Here is a 17,073-nt window from a genome sequence, read left to right on the forward strand (position 1 = left end):
CACACGACCTCCTTGGATGCTAGACAACATGCCACATACTCGGATTCCATGGTGGACAAAGCCACAATATATTGTTTCTTTGACTTCCAAGAAACCACACCTCCTCTAAGCATAAACACATACCCAGATGTAGCCTTCGCATCATCTGGATCCACGAGATAGCTTGCATCTGAATATCCATCTATTGCTATTTCAGTTCCCCCTTTGTATGTGAGCGCATAGTTCATGGTCCTTTTTAAATATTTGATAATTCTTTTAACTGTTTTCCAATGCTCATCTCCTAGATTGCTTTGGAAACGGCTCACTAGACTCATGACGAATGATAAATCAGGCCTTGTTCTCATCATGACGTGCATAAGGGACCCAACTGCGCTCCTATATGACATTTTCTCCATGGCTTTTATTACTAAGCTTCATCTTTTTGTCTATTGGGGTAGACATGAGTTTCCACATACTCATATCAAACTTTTCCAGTATCCTCTCATAGTAGGTTGCTTGGGAAACTTTTCCAATATCTTCTTACATCAAGGGTAGTTCAGGCAAAGGCCCCATGGTCATAGTTTATCCGATCAGGAAATAAATTGCACATCCATATGGTCATGTTATTGGCAAGACCATGTGGAATATCACCATTTATCAAATAGATTGGACGGTGATGGAGGGTATTGGACCGTAATATAAACGAATAACATGTTTGGTGGGACCTTACTAATTAAAAGAGAAAAGGAAAAAAAGTATATAAGGTGTCAACCTTATGCTATTGAAGTAAGACACACCTCAAAAATCCATCTGAAATGGTTGTTTTGATGTTAAAAAATTATTAAATTGATCATATCTAATCTCTAGATGCACCGTTATGAAAAAAATAAAATTAAGTCACGAAAATAGTATATTTTATAATGCATTATCTGGACAGTCTATTTTCAAATTTTTAATTTGGTCATCAATCTACTTGATTTACGTTGTTTTTGAAGTTCTAAATTTTATAATTCGGGATGGGAATGGATTTTCATACCATCACAAGGCTTTTTGGCATAAAACCACATCTTTCGGAGTAGTTTTGAGGTGCACCTTATTTCAATAAAATAAGGTTCACACCTTGTACAAACCTCATCCAAAAAAAGAAAAATTACTAAAACCCCCCAGTTTGGATGTTCTCTTCCTTATGATGCTCCTGTTGAGAAGTTTTTCACACTTATTACCCTAAAAGGAAGAGTATAGGATGATACCATTTAACTTTGGTACAAGGTGGTCATATTAATCTTGAACAACCTCAAACTTCAAAATAATTTTTCTCGAATTTTGTGACACTTTCAAGCTATCAAACTTCACATCGGATGGTTGTAAGTAATTGTGACCACCTTATACCAAAGGTAAATGGTTTCATTGTATACAATCCCTACTTTAAGGGCACATTTGGTTCGCGTGAAAACAAGTTCCTTGTAGGAAATTAATTTATTAGGAAATGGATTTCTTAGATTTAGATTTCACATGTTTTTTTTTCTTCTCATGTTTGGTAATACTAGTGATTTAAAAATTACCGAGTCAGCACGGACTCGAGTGACTTGACATGCAAATCAATCATCACGTGTCGATTCCTGTAAAAATTCTAGAGGATCATCGACGATTCTCAAAGTCTATAGTGATTAGAGGAGAATCAACGATTCTCTACAGTGAACCATCCGGTTCTAGAGAAGAATCAACGATTCTCTACAATGATTAGAGGAGAATCTGCGATTTTCTACAGTGAATCGCTTGAATCACTGTATAGAATCGGGGGGGCGGTGACATCATTACTCAGCGTATATGACATTTCCAAGTGTAAGTGCGATATTCAATTTCAAAATAAAGGTAATTTGCGCAATGTGCTAACATCAGTCCCACAATCACATGCCCCATGTCCCGTTCACTCGCGCAGTGGTAAAGCACTCGTCCTCACGTCTTTTATAGTCTAGCCCCTTGATATTTTCGATGTGGAACAATTCCCAATGTTGCCTTCAGCATGACATACAAGCCATCATCTAATAAACGGCCATATAAAATTTTTCCAAGCCATTAATTTTTGCAAGCCAATATCCATACGCTTAGAGTCCATAGTTTTTTAGTTTAGCGTGTCAAATTAATAGTACTAATAAACGGCCATATAAACTTTAAAAACAAATTAATAGCACTCATTAATTTAGTGTGTCAAATTAAAAACCGGCCATAAAATTTGTTTTGCTATTTACAAGTAAAATGGTTTTTTCGATGGGTTTTATTACAATATTTTATTTTTATTTTTTTTATAGCTATTGTGTATATTGCCGATAGGAAATTTTTTTAAAAAAATTTTAACACCTTTATTTTTATTTTTTTTTTGTTAAAGTTTTTTTTGAAATTTTAATATAATAACATTAGAATTTATTGGTGGTTTTTTTTTTATTTTAAAGCATATGATATAAAAGCCTTTTCTAATAATTTTTTAATCATTTTTACTATATTGATTAATAGTTATAAATTGATTATCAAATATTGTATTTTATTTATTTATTTACATTATAAATTATATATTGTATTATTTTTCTCATAGTTGTAAATAAGATTTTTTAAATTTGATGATATTATAAAATATTTTAGATTTGTTATTATTTGTATAGTAAAATAATTATAAAATATAAACAACAATTTAAATTTCATTACATAATTTAAATTTCATTACATAATTTCAATTTCATTACATAATATTTTTAATATCATAACATTGTGAATTATATTCAATTGATTGTCAATTTACAATTATCATGTGAAAATAACTTGTATTGTTCAACTTTATTGTCAATTATTTAATGCAAATACAAATTGTAAAATTTTAGGGTTCATTGACTAATTAATTTTAAAACAATTTGTTGATTAAAACTATGAATTAATTTCAGGTGCCCACTAATTTAAATGATTTGTTCCTAGATTGAGTCAATGAATTGTCACGCGAATTTGATCAATGGCACAAGTGTGACCAAGATGAAGAATAACATTGTCTTTTATTTTGGTATTAGGACGTATTTTACGAGTTATATGCTTTATTGTAGTCTATATATCATTATATACTTCATCCATGATAATTATATGTTTCTCTTTTTGTGTGATGTAAATTTAATGGTTAACAATAGCTCATTTAGGAAAAAAACATCTCAAATTTCACATATTGATGCAAAACAAAATGATCTCTCTCTAGAAACCCAATCTCTTTTAATAGATCTTAAAACCTATTCTCCCTATCTAGAAACCCAATCTTTCTTGCCATTTTTAAAAATCCATTATCTCTCTCTCTAAAAGCCCAATCTCTCTCTTTATAAACATAATCTCTCTTTCTTTTTTTTAAAACCCATTCTTCTTTCTCTCTCTAAAAACAAAATCGATCTTTCCTTTTAAAAAACCATTATCTCTCTCTAAAAACCCAATCGACCTATTATCTATCTAAAAATCCAACCTCTATTTCTCTCTCTAAAATTTCATTATCTATTTCTCTCTATAAAAACTCATTCCCTATCTTTCTCTCTCTAAAAACTGATTATCTATTTAGAAATCCAGTCTCTCTTTCTCTATCTAAAAACCCATTATATCTTTCTCTCTCTAAAAATTCATTCTCTCTTTAAAAATACATTTCTCTTTCCCTCTCTGAAAAACTATTTTCTCTCTAAATAACCAATCTCTCTCACTAGAAATACACTCTATCTAGAAACTCAATCTCTCTCTCTCTAAAACCCACTCTATCTAGAAACTCAATCTCTCTTTGTCTCTCTAAAACTCAATCTCTCGCTCTAGAAATCCAATCTCTATTTTTCTCTATAAAACGTATTCTCTCTAAAAACCCAATCTCTCTCTAAAAACCAATTCTCTATCTAGAAACCCATATTTCTCAAAACCGAATCTCTCTTTCTATCTCTAAAACATATTTTCTCTCTTTAGAAGCCCAATATCTCTTTCTTTTTTAAAAAACCCATTCTCCTTTTGTCTCTAAAAAATCAATCTCTCTTTTGAAAAACCCATTATCTCACTCTAGAAATCCAATATCTCTTTCTCTCTCTAAAATCTTACCCTCTCGAGAAACACAATCTCTCTTTCTCTATTTTAAATCCCATTATCTCTTTCTCTATATAAAAATTCACTCCCTCTCTAAAAATCCAATCTATCTTTCTCTCAAAAAACCTATTCTCTCTCTTTAGAAACCCAATATTTATTTCTCTCTCTAACAATCCATTATCTCTCTAGAAACCAATCTCTCTCTAAAAACTCAATCTCTCTTGTTCTCTTTAAAACCCATTCGCTCTCTATAAAAACCCAATCTCTTTATCTAGAAACCCAATCGCTCTTTTACTCTATAGAAATCCAAGCTCTCTTTCTTTCTCTAAACATCTAAGTTCATTTTCTCTATATAAAAATCAATTTATTTATCTCTCTAAAAACGTAATCTCTCTTCTCTCTAGAAATCAATCTCTTTCTCTCTAAAAAGTCAATATCTCATCTCTCTCTAAAAACTTATTATCTCTCTAGAAACCAATATATATTTATCTATCTAAAATCTCAATCTCTATTTCTCTCTCTAAAAAATCTCTCTTTCTCTCTTTAAAAACCCAATAGTTTTTTTTTTAAAATTTTCTAAAAACTATTTTGGGCTTACTACAAAGAAAAAAAGTTTGAAGAGTGAAAAAAAAAAAATGAGTGTGTGGGGGCGGGCGGGGGGGGGGGGGGGAGATTCAAGAGTGGGGTGGGGTTTTTCGGGCCGGGCCTTACTGGGGCGGGCCAAAGTATTTCAGGCTTTGCCGAGCCTTGGGTCAGCCTGGCACGATGGCAGCTCTACTTACCGCTTGCCTTTGATTATTTTGAAAGAAATTGGATTCATACCTACACAGGTATGATTCCAATTTCTTAGATTTTGGATACTTTTTATGGAAATTAATTTCATAGGTTAAAAGAATTCTTACTCTTGTGACGAACCAAACGTGAGAAATTAGTTATTTTCTAAAAAAATAATTTTTAAGAAATCATTTTCATACGAACCAAACCTACTCTAAAATGCTTCTTTTTTCTTCCCGACTCCAATTTACTTTTTCCGCTTTATTTATGATAAAAATGCCCTCATTTATAACTCTTACAAAGGTTAAAATAAATATTCATCTCTCTTTGACGTTTATACTCTCTACCATCCCATTTATATTATCTCTCTTTAAAAACACAAGGGTTAGTGTTTTTCTCTAAAGATCTCTCTCTCTAAATATATGAATGGGATTATTGGTTTCTCTATATAACTCTCTCTCTAAGGGCGTGCTTGTTTTGCCGAAAGATATCTTCTGGAAAGTTGAATGTTTTTAAATATTTTAGAAAGTTGAATGTTTTGTTTTGAAAAGTTTAAATAAATTATAATTACTGTGTTTTATAACGTGTTGGAATGTTAAGAAAGTTATGGGTACTGTGTTTGATAATATATAAAACATAATATAATGTATTTTTATATTTTATTAATGTATCTATAATATATAATATAATATTTATTACAACATAATATAAGATATTTATATAGAATTTATATTATTATTTGTTATACTATATATAATATTATATATAATATAATAATATATTTATTATGTAATATAATAAATATAAAAGATATAACATACAACATATAATATATAAAGGGTGAAGTTTATATAAAACCTAAGCTCTAAACAATCAAATTAGAGCCTACCTTCAAATAGTATCGCGAAATGTGGATTCAATATTGGAAAACTTTGTGATAGCCTTAAAATATATTTTCGGATTTATTTATAAAATTTAAAACTTCAAAAATAGTGTAGAGCGATAGATCTATGAAAAATTGAAAATATTGAAAACGGACAGTAAAAAAATGCTTTACAAAATACACTATTTCCAAAACTTGAAATCTACTTTTTTTTCTCATATTAATGCATCTTGATGTTGAGATGATCAATTTGAGATATTTGGGCATCGAAACAGCCTCTTCTAGTGAGATTTTTTAACTAGGCTCAAATTTGATTGTTTAGAGCCTCGACTCTATATAAACTTTTCCCAAGTATAAAATATGATATAATATTTATTATAAAATGATAATATAAGATATTTACATATAATATAATAATATAAATATTTTATATAATATATACTTAATATAATAAATATATATTACATTTATATATTATAAATAATATAATATAAATCTTATATATATTATATTATATTATATTATTGATTATATATTTATATATTCTGTATATGATACATATTATTATTTATTATATTATATATATTATTTATTAATATTGTATATAATATAAATATAAATAATGTATAACATATAATATAATATAAGATATTTACATATATAATATAATAACATAAATATTGTATATAATATATATTTAATGTAATAAATACATATATTTATATATTATATAATATAATGTAAATATTATATATTATATTATATTATTTATCATATATTTATATTTATTTTATTAATATAATTTATATTATACAGTATATATTGATTATATATTATAAGTGATGTATAATATTACTATTTTAACAAATAAACGAGAACTTTTGACCTTTTAACGAAAAAAGGGGAACTTTTTGTTGAAAGATTAGTTTTTGAACTTGTGGAAAGTGTCAAACAGAAGAGAACTTTTAAAAAATACGAAAGAATACTTTATGAAGGAATACTTTTGTGAAAACAAACATGCCTAAGAGAAATATCCAACCTTAACCTTGGGGATTCAGCAATTTTTTTTAAAAAAATCGTTTATAAGACCGTTGGGATTCAAATCCATGTGAGAGAGGGCAAAAGAGTTCCATGATTTTAAATCTGAGGGTACCTCTCTCATTGCTGAGAGATAGAGATTCCCAGCTCGAAGTAACATCCTTGAGAGAGAGAAGGATTTCCCATCTCTAACTGATACCTCCCATGACGTGTATGTACAGGGATTAGGACCTCCACCATCTTAATGCTAGTACAACCAAGCATGAGGCCCCAAGAACTCTCCAATCTCCTGCACAAATGCAAGAGTAAGAAGCATCTCAACCAAATCCACACCCAAATCCTCACCTCCAATTTCTCAGACCACACCCTTCTCCTCACTCGCCTCCTCTTTGTTTACGCCCTGGCCGAGTACGGTTGCCTCTGCTATGCCGATCTCATTTTCCGCAGAATCCCAAACCCTAACACATGCACATGGAGCACCATGATACGTGCCCATGCAGTGGGCTCTACCCCTTGGAGAGCCCTAACCCTGTACAAATATATGCACTCTTGTGGACCCATGCCTGACCAGCGTGCGATTCCGTTTGCGTTAATGGCTTGTTCAAGGTTACGTGACCTAGCCTATGGCACTTGTGTTCATTCACATAAAGTGAAGCTAGGATTAAGCACTTCTCTCTATATTCATAATGCTCTGATAAATATGTATGCTAGTTTTAGGCGATTGGATTGCGCCGGAAAAGTGTTTGATGAAATGACTCAAAGAGATGTGGTTTCTTGGAATGCTTTGATCACTGGGTATGTTAGGTGGGGTGAGCTCGATTCTGCAAGGTCTTTGTTTGGAGAGATGACAGAGAGGAATGTGATTTCTTGGAACACAATGATTACTGGGTTTGTTCAGGCTGGGAGAGCTAAGGAAGCATTGGGTCTCTTTCATAAAATGCAAAAGATGGGGGTGGTTAATTCTGATAAAATAACGATGGCTAGTGTTATATCGGCGTGTTCTTCTTTGGGTGCTTTGGATTTTGGAATATGGGTTCATGGGTACGTGAAGAGAAACCAGATAGAACTCGACATGGTGATTCGAACCTCACTAGTGGACATGTATGCAAAGTGTGGGAGCATCGAGAGAGCTTTTCGTGTATTTGATGAGATGCCCATGAGAGATGTTTATGCCTGGACAGTTATGATATCGGGTCTTTCGATGCACGGGCGAGCTAAAGAAGCTCTTGAACTGTTTAGAGAGATGTTTCACTCAGGGACCAGGCCTAATGAGGCTACCTTTGTTGCAGTTTTATGTGCATGCACACATGGGGGGCTCGTAGAGGAGGGGAGAGAGTGTTTTCGTGTGATGAGAGAGGTCTATGGGCTCGAGCCTCAGGCACAGCACTATGCTTGCATGGTCGATCTTCTTTCTAGAGTAGGGCTCATTGATGAGGCTGAACAACTAGTAACGGGCATGCCCATTGAGCCAGATGTGTTTATTTGGGGAGCTTTGCTCGCTGGATGCAAGATGCATGGAAGGGTGAAACTAGGAGAAAGTATAGCAGAAAGGCTTTTGGCTTTGGAACCTCAAAGCCATGCATTTTATGTGCTCTTATCTAATATATATGCAAAAGCTAACAGATTTGATGATGTTAAGAGAATTAGGGGAATGATGAGAGAGAATGGGATAAAGAAGATTCCAGGTTGTAGCTCAATTGAGGTTGATGGCGATCTTTACGAGTTCTCTGTGAATGCGATGCCTGAGTCTCTAATGAAAGAGATAGAACCGGTCCTTTTAGAATTGAGTGGTAAAATGAAATTGGGGGCTATGTAAAATGAAATTGGGGGCTATGTTCCAAACATAGCTGAGGTGTTATTGGACATAGAGGATACTGGACTCTCTTGATCGGTGCTACCATTCTAGATAATCTAGAACAATTCTATCATCTTTTGAGGTGAGAGAGAAGGGTTTTTCATGAACCATGGGTGAGAATCAATAATGAGGACTTCTAAACCAAGAATATGCTTTCCCGTCTGGCTTTCACTTCCATTGAAACCTCCATTTTGCCCTTCTTTTAGGGTGAGAGAGAAGGCTTAAGGGTGAGGGCTATTTATCCTAGAGAGAACTGTGGGAGAGAATCATGAATTGTGAGGACCTTGGGGTTCTATCCCAAAGAGAACTAGGCGAGAGAATTTTGAGTAATTAAGACCTTTGAACCCAGAAAACATAAGCACTTCTATGTTTTAGTTCCTTTGAAATCTTCCTGAAGCCTTATGGCTATTTGGTAGGCCATAGTCAACCAGGTGACCATTAAAATTGGACAATCCGAAACCATTCAAAATGAGTAGAAGGAACAATTTTAGAAGAATAAGTTTTTGTTTAAATGTCCCAAAGTAAGGAAATGCTAAAAAACAGGGCATACCTCTTTAAGTGTGACAAGAAGGAAGATCCCAAAGAGGATACCAGTAAACTTGTATGTTTCTTAGCCATGCCATTCAAGTGAGTATGCACGAAAGAAGACTTTTATGTCGCGAAGTACTAAGAAAGTTTCTCTGAGTGTGTCTATATTGAAAATGAGTGGGACCAGATTTGCTTGTACATTGTTCTTGTTCACTTGATCATGGATAAAAAACTGTATCAGGCTGATTGCTGGTGATTGTCAATTGGGAGTATGCGATGGCACACCATATGTTATCAATTTGTGGTAAACCATGGATAGACGGTAAACATGGAGTGCATTGCTTATTTGGCTAAAGCCATACTGTTCATTTGGCTAGAGCCATTGTAGTTATTTGCAAAGGGAATAAGACTTGTCCATTGAATAGCGCAATGGTTGTTGCTGATTTTTTATCTTGGAAAGGCCAGAAGTTGAAGACCACCATCTATATGGAGAGTGAACATGGTTCTGTACTTGATCTTCTTATTCTCATCCTTAAATCTGAATCTGAAGAACCTCAAGAGAATGGCTGCTGTTATTTTCATTTGACGGTAGGCGAATTCCCTTCCTAAGCACATGCGAAGTCCTCCCTGCAAACAGAAATAAATCAAGGAGAAATTAAATATATTTAAGCAAATTTTGCCAATTTATCAGAAACAAGAGTCAAATTCAGTTAACATGCCACTCTCTGTCCCCTTGAGGGCAGCATTTTTTGTAGTGTATAGCTCTTTAACTTAATACAAAGTTAACAAACTCAGTATTTCAGCTAAGTTCAAGGTTAGAATTCAGGCCACCAAATTTTCAAGAAAATTTTCAATTTTGGCAAAATTATTCACCAAAATTTGGAGATCTCAGTGACCTATATTCTGAATTTTGATTCTTTTTTTTTCAATGGCTGACCATAACATAGTCCAACTTCTAGCCAACAATGTAGGTTCTCCTATTTTGCAAAATATCAATGCCGACGCCATATACTAATGCTTGACATTGAACTGAAGGGATGTTTACCTGAAAAGCTGTGAACTTAAAGGGGGACTCATGCTTGAAAACTCCATTTTCCAGCCATCTTTCAGGCCTGAATTCCTCTGCATTCTCTCCCCAGAGGTATGTCATCCTCCCCATGGCATAGGCTGGGAAAAGAATGCCATCTCCCTTCCGCAGTTTGAAGCCATCAGGAAGAGTGTCATCACTCACACACCACTTCCCATCCTAAGGCAAGCACATGTCACATCGTATGATTGTGTGTGTAAGAGAGAGAGAGAGAGAGAGAGAGAGAGAGAGAGCCTACCAGAGGAACCGCAGGGTACAATCTCAGAGTCTCTGAAAGAGCTGCATGGAGATACTGCATTTTATCCATTGCTGCATCAGTTAGGCTATTTGCAAACTCTTCAATTGTCTCCACTCTCTCTTCTTCGTTCCCTTGCTTCACCGATTCTCTCACCTCTTCCACAATCTTCTCCTCTACCTGAGGGTTACGACAAACCATAGAAAGGAACCAGGAGAGAGTCACAGCAGTGGTGTCTCTGCCTGCTGTCATGAAGTTGATGATTATGTCTCTTAAGAACTTGTCTGTTATTTTCTCAGGTTCCTTTTCACTTAATGTAATGAACCTTGATAGTATGTCTGCTTTGTTCTTCTCTCATCACAAGATAGCAGCATTCATAGAACCGAAAAACATCAGAGGAAGAAAATCAATGACCCCAAAAAACAGAACAACAAGGAGAAGAAAACCAATCTAAGAACGGAACAAAAAAGAAAAATCTATTTCTCATGAGAAACTAAAGAAGAGAGTCTCAAGAAAACCCAATCCGATAATCTTATCATAAAGAAAACACAAGACTGAAATCTTCACAGAGTAATCTTCTTTTACATCAAAATATCAATAAAAACACCAAATAACTCAAAGCAGAAGAAGAAGAAGAAGACCAATCTGATATTTCTTGTTAGGAGATCAAGAAAGAGCTTTGAAATGCTTACAGAGTGGTCTTGAGTGGAAATGAGCTTCCTTTTGCTGTGAATTACTTTGTAAATGAGCTCATCGATTGTTTGGATGCTCTTCTTCAACTTGGCTTCAGCTCCAACATTGAAGAACCTTTTAAACTTCCAAAGAAAGTCCACATAGCGCCAGAATATCAGTGCATTGGTTTCATTAAAGGCCTCTGCAAATGCTTTACCATTCTCCTCTGCCCCCAGCAAGCTGCTCAATTCGACTCCGAACCCAATTATGAATATGGTGTCCAATGTAGACTTCATCAATAGTTCCTACAAAAGCTCATATCACCCCAACATTCAGATTGCTCAGGTTCTGAATCTTTGGTTCAATAGGTTAGGAATTTATTAGGATACCATAAACTAGAATACAAGGCCAAAAGAAAAAACTAGATTGACAAGTGCCATTTGCCATAATAGGGGTGGCAATGGACCCGGATCTGACCCAGATCCGGGTATGGGTCCAAAAATTGGACCCGGCGGGTTGGGTCTGGGTCCAAATCTTGGACCCAAACACATTTTGGGCCTAGGTCCAATCCGGACCCGACCCGTTGCTACCTCTATTTGCCAAATTACCAAGGGTAATATGCTAATTTTACCAATGCTCATGGATTCCATGTACCCAATCAAAATGGGGTAAAATAGTAATTGATTCTCCAGGTTAGGAAATGGGAGAAGCTGAATTTCTTTTCAATGGTCCTTCCAATCTCTCCAAAAACATTACAAGAAACAGCTTTAAGTACCTTGCCTTCTCTAAATATTAAGAGATCACTCTTATTGATCGAGGGAGGCATCAAAGTGTTGAGTTGAAGTGAACTCACTAAAGAGCTCAAGAGAACAAGTGGATAAATTAAAATCATGTATGATTTACCATGCCAATAATGTCATAGAGCACGTATGTTGCAGGAGCACCATATACACTTACTCCCATGGGCAAAAGAGATACTTTGGTCGATTTTTTTCGATAATGCATTTATGAGTTCCACTTGGCCAAATGCGTGTTTCTTAAAAGGAAATAAATTTTGAGTTTCTAAACACACAGATTGTATCTATTCAGCTTCTAAACTTCAACTTTTTCTAGGCACATATAGATTGCCAAATGCGTGTTTCTAAAAAGGAAAAAAATTTTGAATTTCTAGACACTTAGATTTGACTATAAAAAACGGGATTGTATCAGTTCAGCTTCTAAACTTCAGATTTTTCGATGCACATATAGATTGCAAATGATTTTTGTTTTTCTCCTGTTTCTTGGTCATTATATCATTTCTCACAACCTATGTTATATAGACCCTGATAGCTATGTTATCGTTTAACACGGATATGAATGTCAGAAATGCTAATTTCAAATTTGGCTTTTTTAGATATGACACATCCATATGTGAAGCCATGCGATTAGAGGTGTGGCATTGACTAAAGGTTATTGTAACTCGCTTGTACCAAAAGAGAAAGATCTTATAATCCCTCTAGATAAAAAGGAAGTAGGATTACATGTGATACCAAAGTTCTCTAATGCTAGTATTTTAACCAAAAGGAATACTAACAAGTGTCGTATCCATGATAGGTCGTTATGTACCAAAAACCATAGACAAAGTGGCCATATAACTTGCATATCAATTTTTTTGTAACCATATAACTTGCATATTAGTTGCTTGGTTGTATGCAAGTGATGTAGACTATGGGGACTACTATGGACAATAGAGACCAACTCGCAACAAAATCTCTCAGTTAGATATGGACTATGGAGACTATTACGAACCATGGAGACTAACCTGCATATCGATTACTTTGTTAGGGGCCGCTATTTCTGAAACTTTGTGGGCCAAAGCCGCAGCATTCTTGGTAAACACATGACTACTATAATCCTTAACGGCCTTTGTTGAAAATTCATAGCTAGCTAGCTTCCTTTGTTGACGCCATTTATCCCCATCAACTGTGAAAATCCCATCACCCAAAAAATCACTCATTATTTCATAATTGCTCCTCCCCTGCAATACATTCATCACAGTTCTAAAATGTCAATAACGATTTCTCTCTATGCACATGTACATACGAATGAATTCTGACAATTTTTTTTTATCAAGAAAGACATGTCAGGATTGATGAGAACCAAACACAGGCAAAACTAGAAAGAAGTAAAATCAAAAGAATTAAGTGGTTTTTATTAATATGACATCCACGGGTGACAACAATTAAGGGCTTTATTATTGCATCTTAAAAAAATAGAAGATGGCTCTCACATAGAAATTTCAATAACTTCAACTTAAACGTACCGATATGCCGAAATATGTGTATGTATGTGTGTGAAGATTGGGATTATTATTATTATTATTATTTTCAATGAAATTTACAATATGCGATAAAATTAATTTTTGTTTTTTGGATCCCCCCTTGAAATATATTTCACATATTCTTGACAAATAAAATAGGATAAGGCATAAAGAATCTATTTTCTATCTTATGTAGTCAAAAGAGAAACATACTGATTTGATTTTTATAGTTACATATAGTTTATGATAGTGGCTCCGTACAGGTGGCAATGGGCTGGGTGGCCGGTCAGCCCAGCCCTAAAAAGCTAGAGTCTGGCCACAAAATGTTGCCCGAGGGCAGGGCTAGCCCAACACGAGGGCTTGCCTAGTTCAGCCCAGCCTATCCTAGATGGGATAGGCAGGGCCTGGGCCAAGGCCTCGCCTCTTTGGCATTGTTAGGGCCAAGCTAGTTCTGGGTCCTATGGAGATTAGGGCTGGGCTAGGGCCAGGTCCGGCTTGGCCCAAGCTCGATCTGTTGCAAGCCTTAACACACAAATAACTAAAATAATTAAAACAAAGGGAAAAAAATCATGCGTATGATGTTGTTCAATTTAAATATGTAAACTTCATTTTTTGAATTTATTATTCACTACTAGCTTAATTTAGAAAATTATTACACATGTGACAGAGTCATCATGTTTGACGATGATGATGATAATAGTTTTATCATGTTTACCTTAAGGGATTGTCTACAAAAAAGAAAAAAAGAAAAAGTCACAATCATTTTTATCTCATGGATTTCAAAATGGGCGGTTGTAAGAGTGTCATTGATTAGACACAAAGTTCCAAATTTTTTTTTTCGGGCTTCATGACTTACCCCAAGCCATCCAATTTGACATCTAATGAGTGTGAATAGTGGTGACCTTCTTGTACAAAAGGTTGCTCGTCTATTTGTAGACAATCCCTTAACTTAAATCCATAGAATTTTAGAATACTTGTTTAAGAAGAAACAAATAAAATTTTAAAATATTTGTTTTAAAGCACAACTCAAACGCAGTGTCTTGGTAATACTATCCCAACCGACCAGGGCCCGCAAGACCCTGGATCCCCTAGAGCCGACCATAATTCTGATAGACCCAGATCCCAGTTGTGAGCGTGCCCAGACCACCAATTATCAATGGAGATCAATAGGGCCCATTATGATTGATATTATATTACACCATAAAATTCAAGAAACAGAAGCAGGGTTGTTAATCGGTTGGTTTCAGGCCAGGCCTTCAATCTTGGGCAAGGTAAGCCCGGCATTATTTGGACCCAAACAATGAGTTTTGGGTCTGGCTCATAATAACGAGGCCCAATCCTGGATTGCCCCAGGCTGCGCTAGACCAAGCTGTAAGGTCAGTCCTAACCCGAGCCGCCCCAAAAATGTTGGGCTGCCTAGGCCCAGCCTGCGGGCCTCAACACATGGCCCACACCCAGCCCGGAACTGCACCCAATCCGACACAGTTAAGAGCCCAACACAACAGCATACAGCTGAGGGAATAGGACAGCATTAGAAATGCTTTTTATAAAGGGTGTGGTTTGTACGAGGTTGCAGCCTTATGCAATTAAATTAAGGCGCACCTCCAAATTTTATCATAAATATAATTTTTATGTAAATTATTTTTAAGATTGGCTTGAAAATCTACTTCCATCTCTAATTATAAAATCTTAAACTTCGAAAATAGTTCAAATCAAGTAGGTCCATAAAGACTTGAAAATCTTGAAAATGTATGGTCCAAATATTGTGTTGCAAGTTACACTATTTTTAAGCCTCGAAATCTGTATTTCTTTTCATATTCATACATCTCAATGTCGAGATGATCAATTAGACAAATTTCTAACATCAAAACAATCTTTAATGATGGATTTTTTATATATATCTTAAGTTTACATTTTAAGGTTACAACCTTTTATAAACGTATTATTAACATCATGATTATCTGGCCTTTTCCTCACCTCATCGTATATGCAAAATTAAAAGTGCTATTAGCATAATGAGAATTGAGGTTTTTTCTCATCTCAACAGTCATGCAAAATTATTGTTTTTTACTTCTCCTAATTCTAGAAAGAAGCTAGTTAGTTAATGCCAAATGAATGATGTATTCCACTTCCCCTAAGATAAAAGAATCCAAATAGTTGAAATAAAGCTCGGATGACGATTATAAATGTAAAATCAATTTCTTTCTCTTACCTTCTCATAGTTTGAGAAATTAGTTTTGAGGAAGTACTCGATGTTCGCGGGGTTGGCCGTGTAAATTTCACTACTCCAAGGGTAAAGGAGCCTGTAAGTCCTGTAATTTCGGCAAAGATCAGTGTGGTAATCATAAAGCCTTCTGTAGTTTATGATCTCGTTGATAATGGAGCCAACTGCTGGTGGATAGGAGCTATTGAAGAGCTTTTTGGTGGATAATTTGAAGAGAAGAAGCAGGGAAAAGGCCCCTGCTATTGTAGAGAGAGCTAGAGAGAGAAAATCCATCCCAAACTATGTAATCAGTGAGAAATCAAGGGATTGAAAGAGAGCTAGAGAGAGATAATCCATCCCAAACATGTAATAAGTGAGAAATTAGGGGATCGAAAGAGAGCTGAGGTCTTACTATCTTTGAGAGAAAATTTCTTACTATCTTTGAGAGAAAAAACCTGTAAAGGCCTGACTGAGAAGTCAAGGAATTTGAAGACTAAAGTTCTTGATAGTTTTAAAAGACAGCCCAAGAAAACTAAAACTAAGTCAAAATATTATATGCTCGTATGGGAGTTAGGCGTGGCAATAGGAGGAGTGGCCCGGTTGGTCCATAAAAAAAGTAGGGCCTGGGCCACAAAATGTGGCACGAGGGTCTGGCCTCGACACAAAATATGGCCTAAGGGCCTGGCCTGAACTAGGGTGATGACAAGGCCAGCTTGGCTAGGCATTACCCAGCCTGGACAGAGCTAGGGCCTAGGCCATAACCCCTTTGGCCCTAAGCCGGGGTGGGCTAGGGACACGAGCCAAGGTTGGCCTGGCCCATTACCTGCCCTAACGGGTCATTTATAAACCCGGTAAAACCCTACTTAAAAGCCCTTTTAAGATTATAGATTTTGGGATATATGCTCTTCCACTTGGTGACACAATATTGTTTTTTGAATTTTGATTTTAGTCTATGATTTACTCAAAACCACCGGACTTGAAATCTGATGGAAAAGAATAATGGTGATTTGTTTATTTTAAAAGTAAATGGTCTCTTTATATTCTTATCTCTATATAAACCAATAACATCTTAAAACTAAACATCCGCTTTGTAGAAGGTAGATACAAGTGTTAACGATAAAAAAACAAAAAAATCGATGCAAGTCTTTAAGAAACATGTTTCATTTTTTTTCCTTCAAAATACTCATCGGTGACTCTAAAATGAATTCAAGAATCTCAAATAGCAAAGATGCACTTAGTTCATTTTGCCAGAGTGAATGTACAACATGCTCCCAAGAGAATACGTTGAAGGAGCTAGGTGGATGTGAATTTTTAGGGTTTTCAAGTATAGAATTGGATAGAATTAACGTCACTTCAGCTACATTTTCTATCTTTCTTTAAAACTACAAAAAAAAAAAAAAAAACCCTAAGACATCGCTTTCTATGCAACTCACCACCGAC

At 35.0% G+C, this 17,073-nt stretch overlaps 1 protein-coding gene and 1 pseudogene across 3 annotated transcripts; one reads left to right on the forward strand and one right to left on the reverse strand.

Moving 5' to 3' along the window:
* The first annotated feature begins 6,998 nt into the window (after positions 1 to 6,998).
* Positions 6,999 to 9,567, forward strand: LOC105421716 (pentatricopeptide repeat-containing protein At5g66520 pseudogene; annotated as a pseudogene). The gene has a single exon (XR_016040408.1). The product of XR_016040408.1 is annotated as a pentatricopeptide repeat-containing protein At5g66520 pseudogene (transcript).
* On the reverse strand, positions 9,456 to 16,126 carry CYP704A2 (cytochrome P450, family 704, subfamily A, polypeptide 2). 2 transcript variants are annotated; one of them, XM_011630092.3, is made up of 6 exons: positions 15,643 to 16,126; positions 12,933 to 13,148; positions 11,152 to 11,436; positions 10,463 to 10,807; positions 10,183 to 10,383; positions 9,456 to 9,764 (listed from the first exon to the last, which is right to left on the reverse strand). In XM_011630092.3, exons 1-6 carry the CDS (start codon positions 15,925 to 15,927, stop codon positions 9,585 to 9,587), a joined length of 1,512 nt encoding a protein of 503 aa, XP_011628394.2. In that variant the 5' UTR covers positions 15,928 to 16,126; the 3' UTR covers positions 9,456 to 9,584. The 2 variants fall into 2 exon arrangements, with proteins under 2 accessions (XP_011628394.2, XP_011628395.2); XM_011630093.3 differs by lacking the exon at positions 10,183 to 10,383.
* Between the last annotated feature and the right edge of the window lie 947 nt (positions 16,127 to 17,073).

This window comes from Amborella trichopoda, chromosome 9, assembly GCF_054954075.1.
Source record: "Amborella trichopoda isolate Santa Cruz 75 chromosome 9, AtrichopodaSantaCruz75HAP2 v2.0, whole genome shotgun sequence".
NCBI lineage: Eukaryota > Viridiplantae > Streptophyta > Magnoliopsida > Amborellales > Amborellaceae > Amborella > Amborella trichopoda.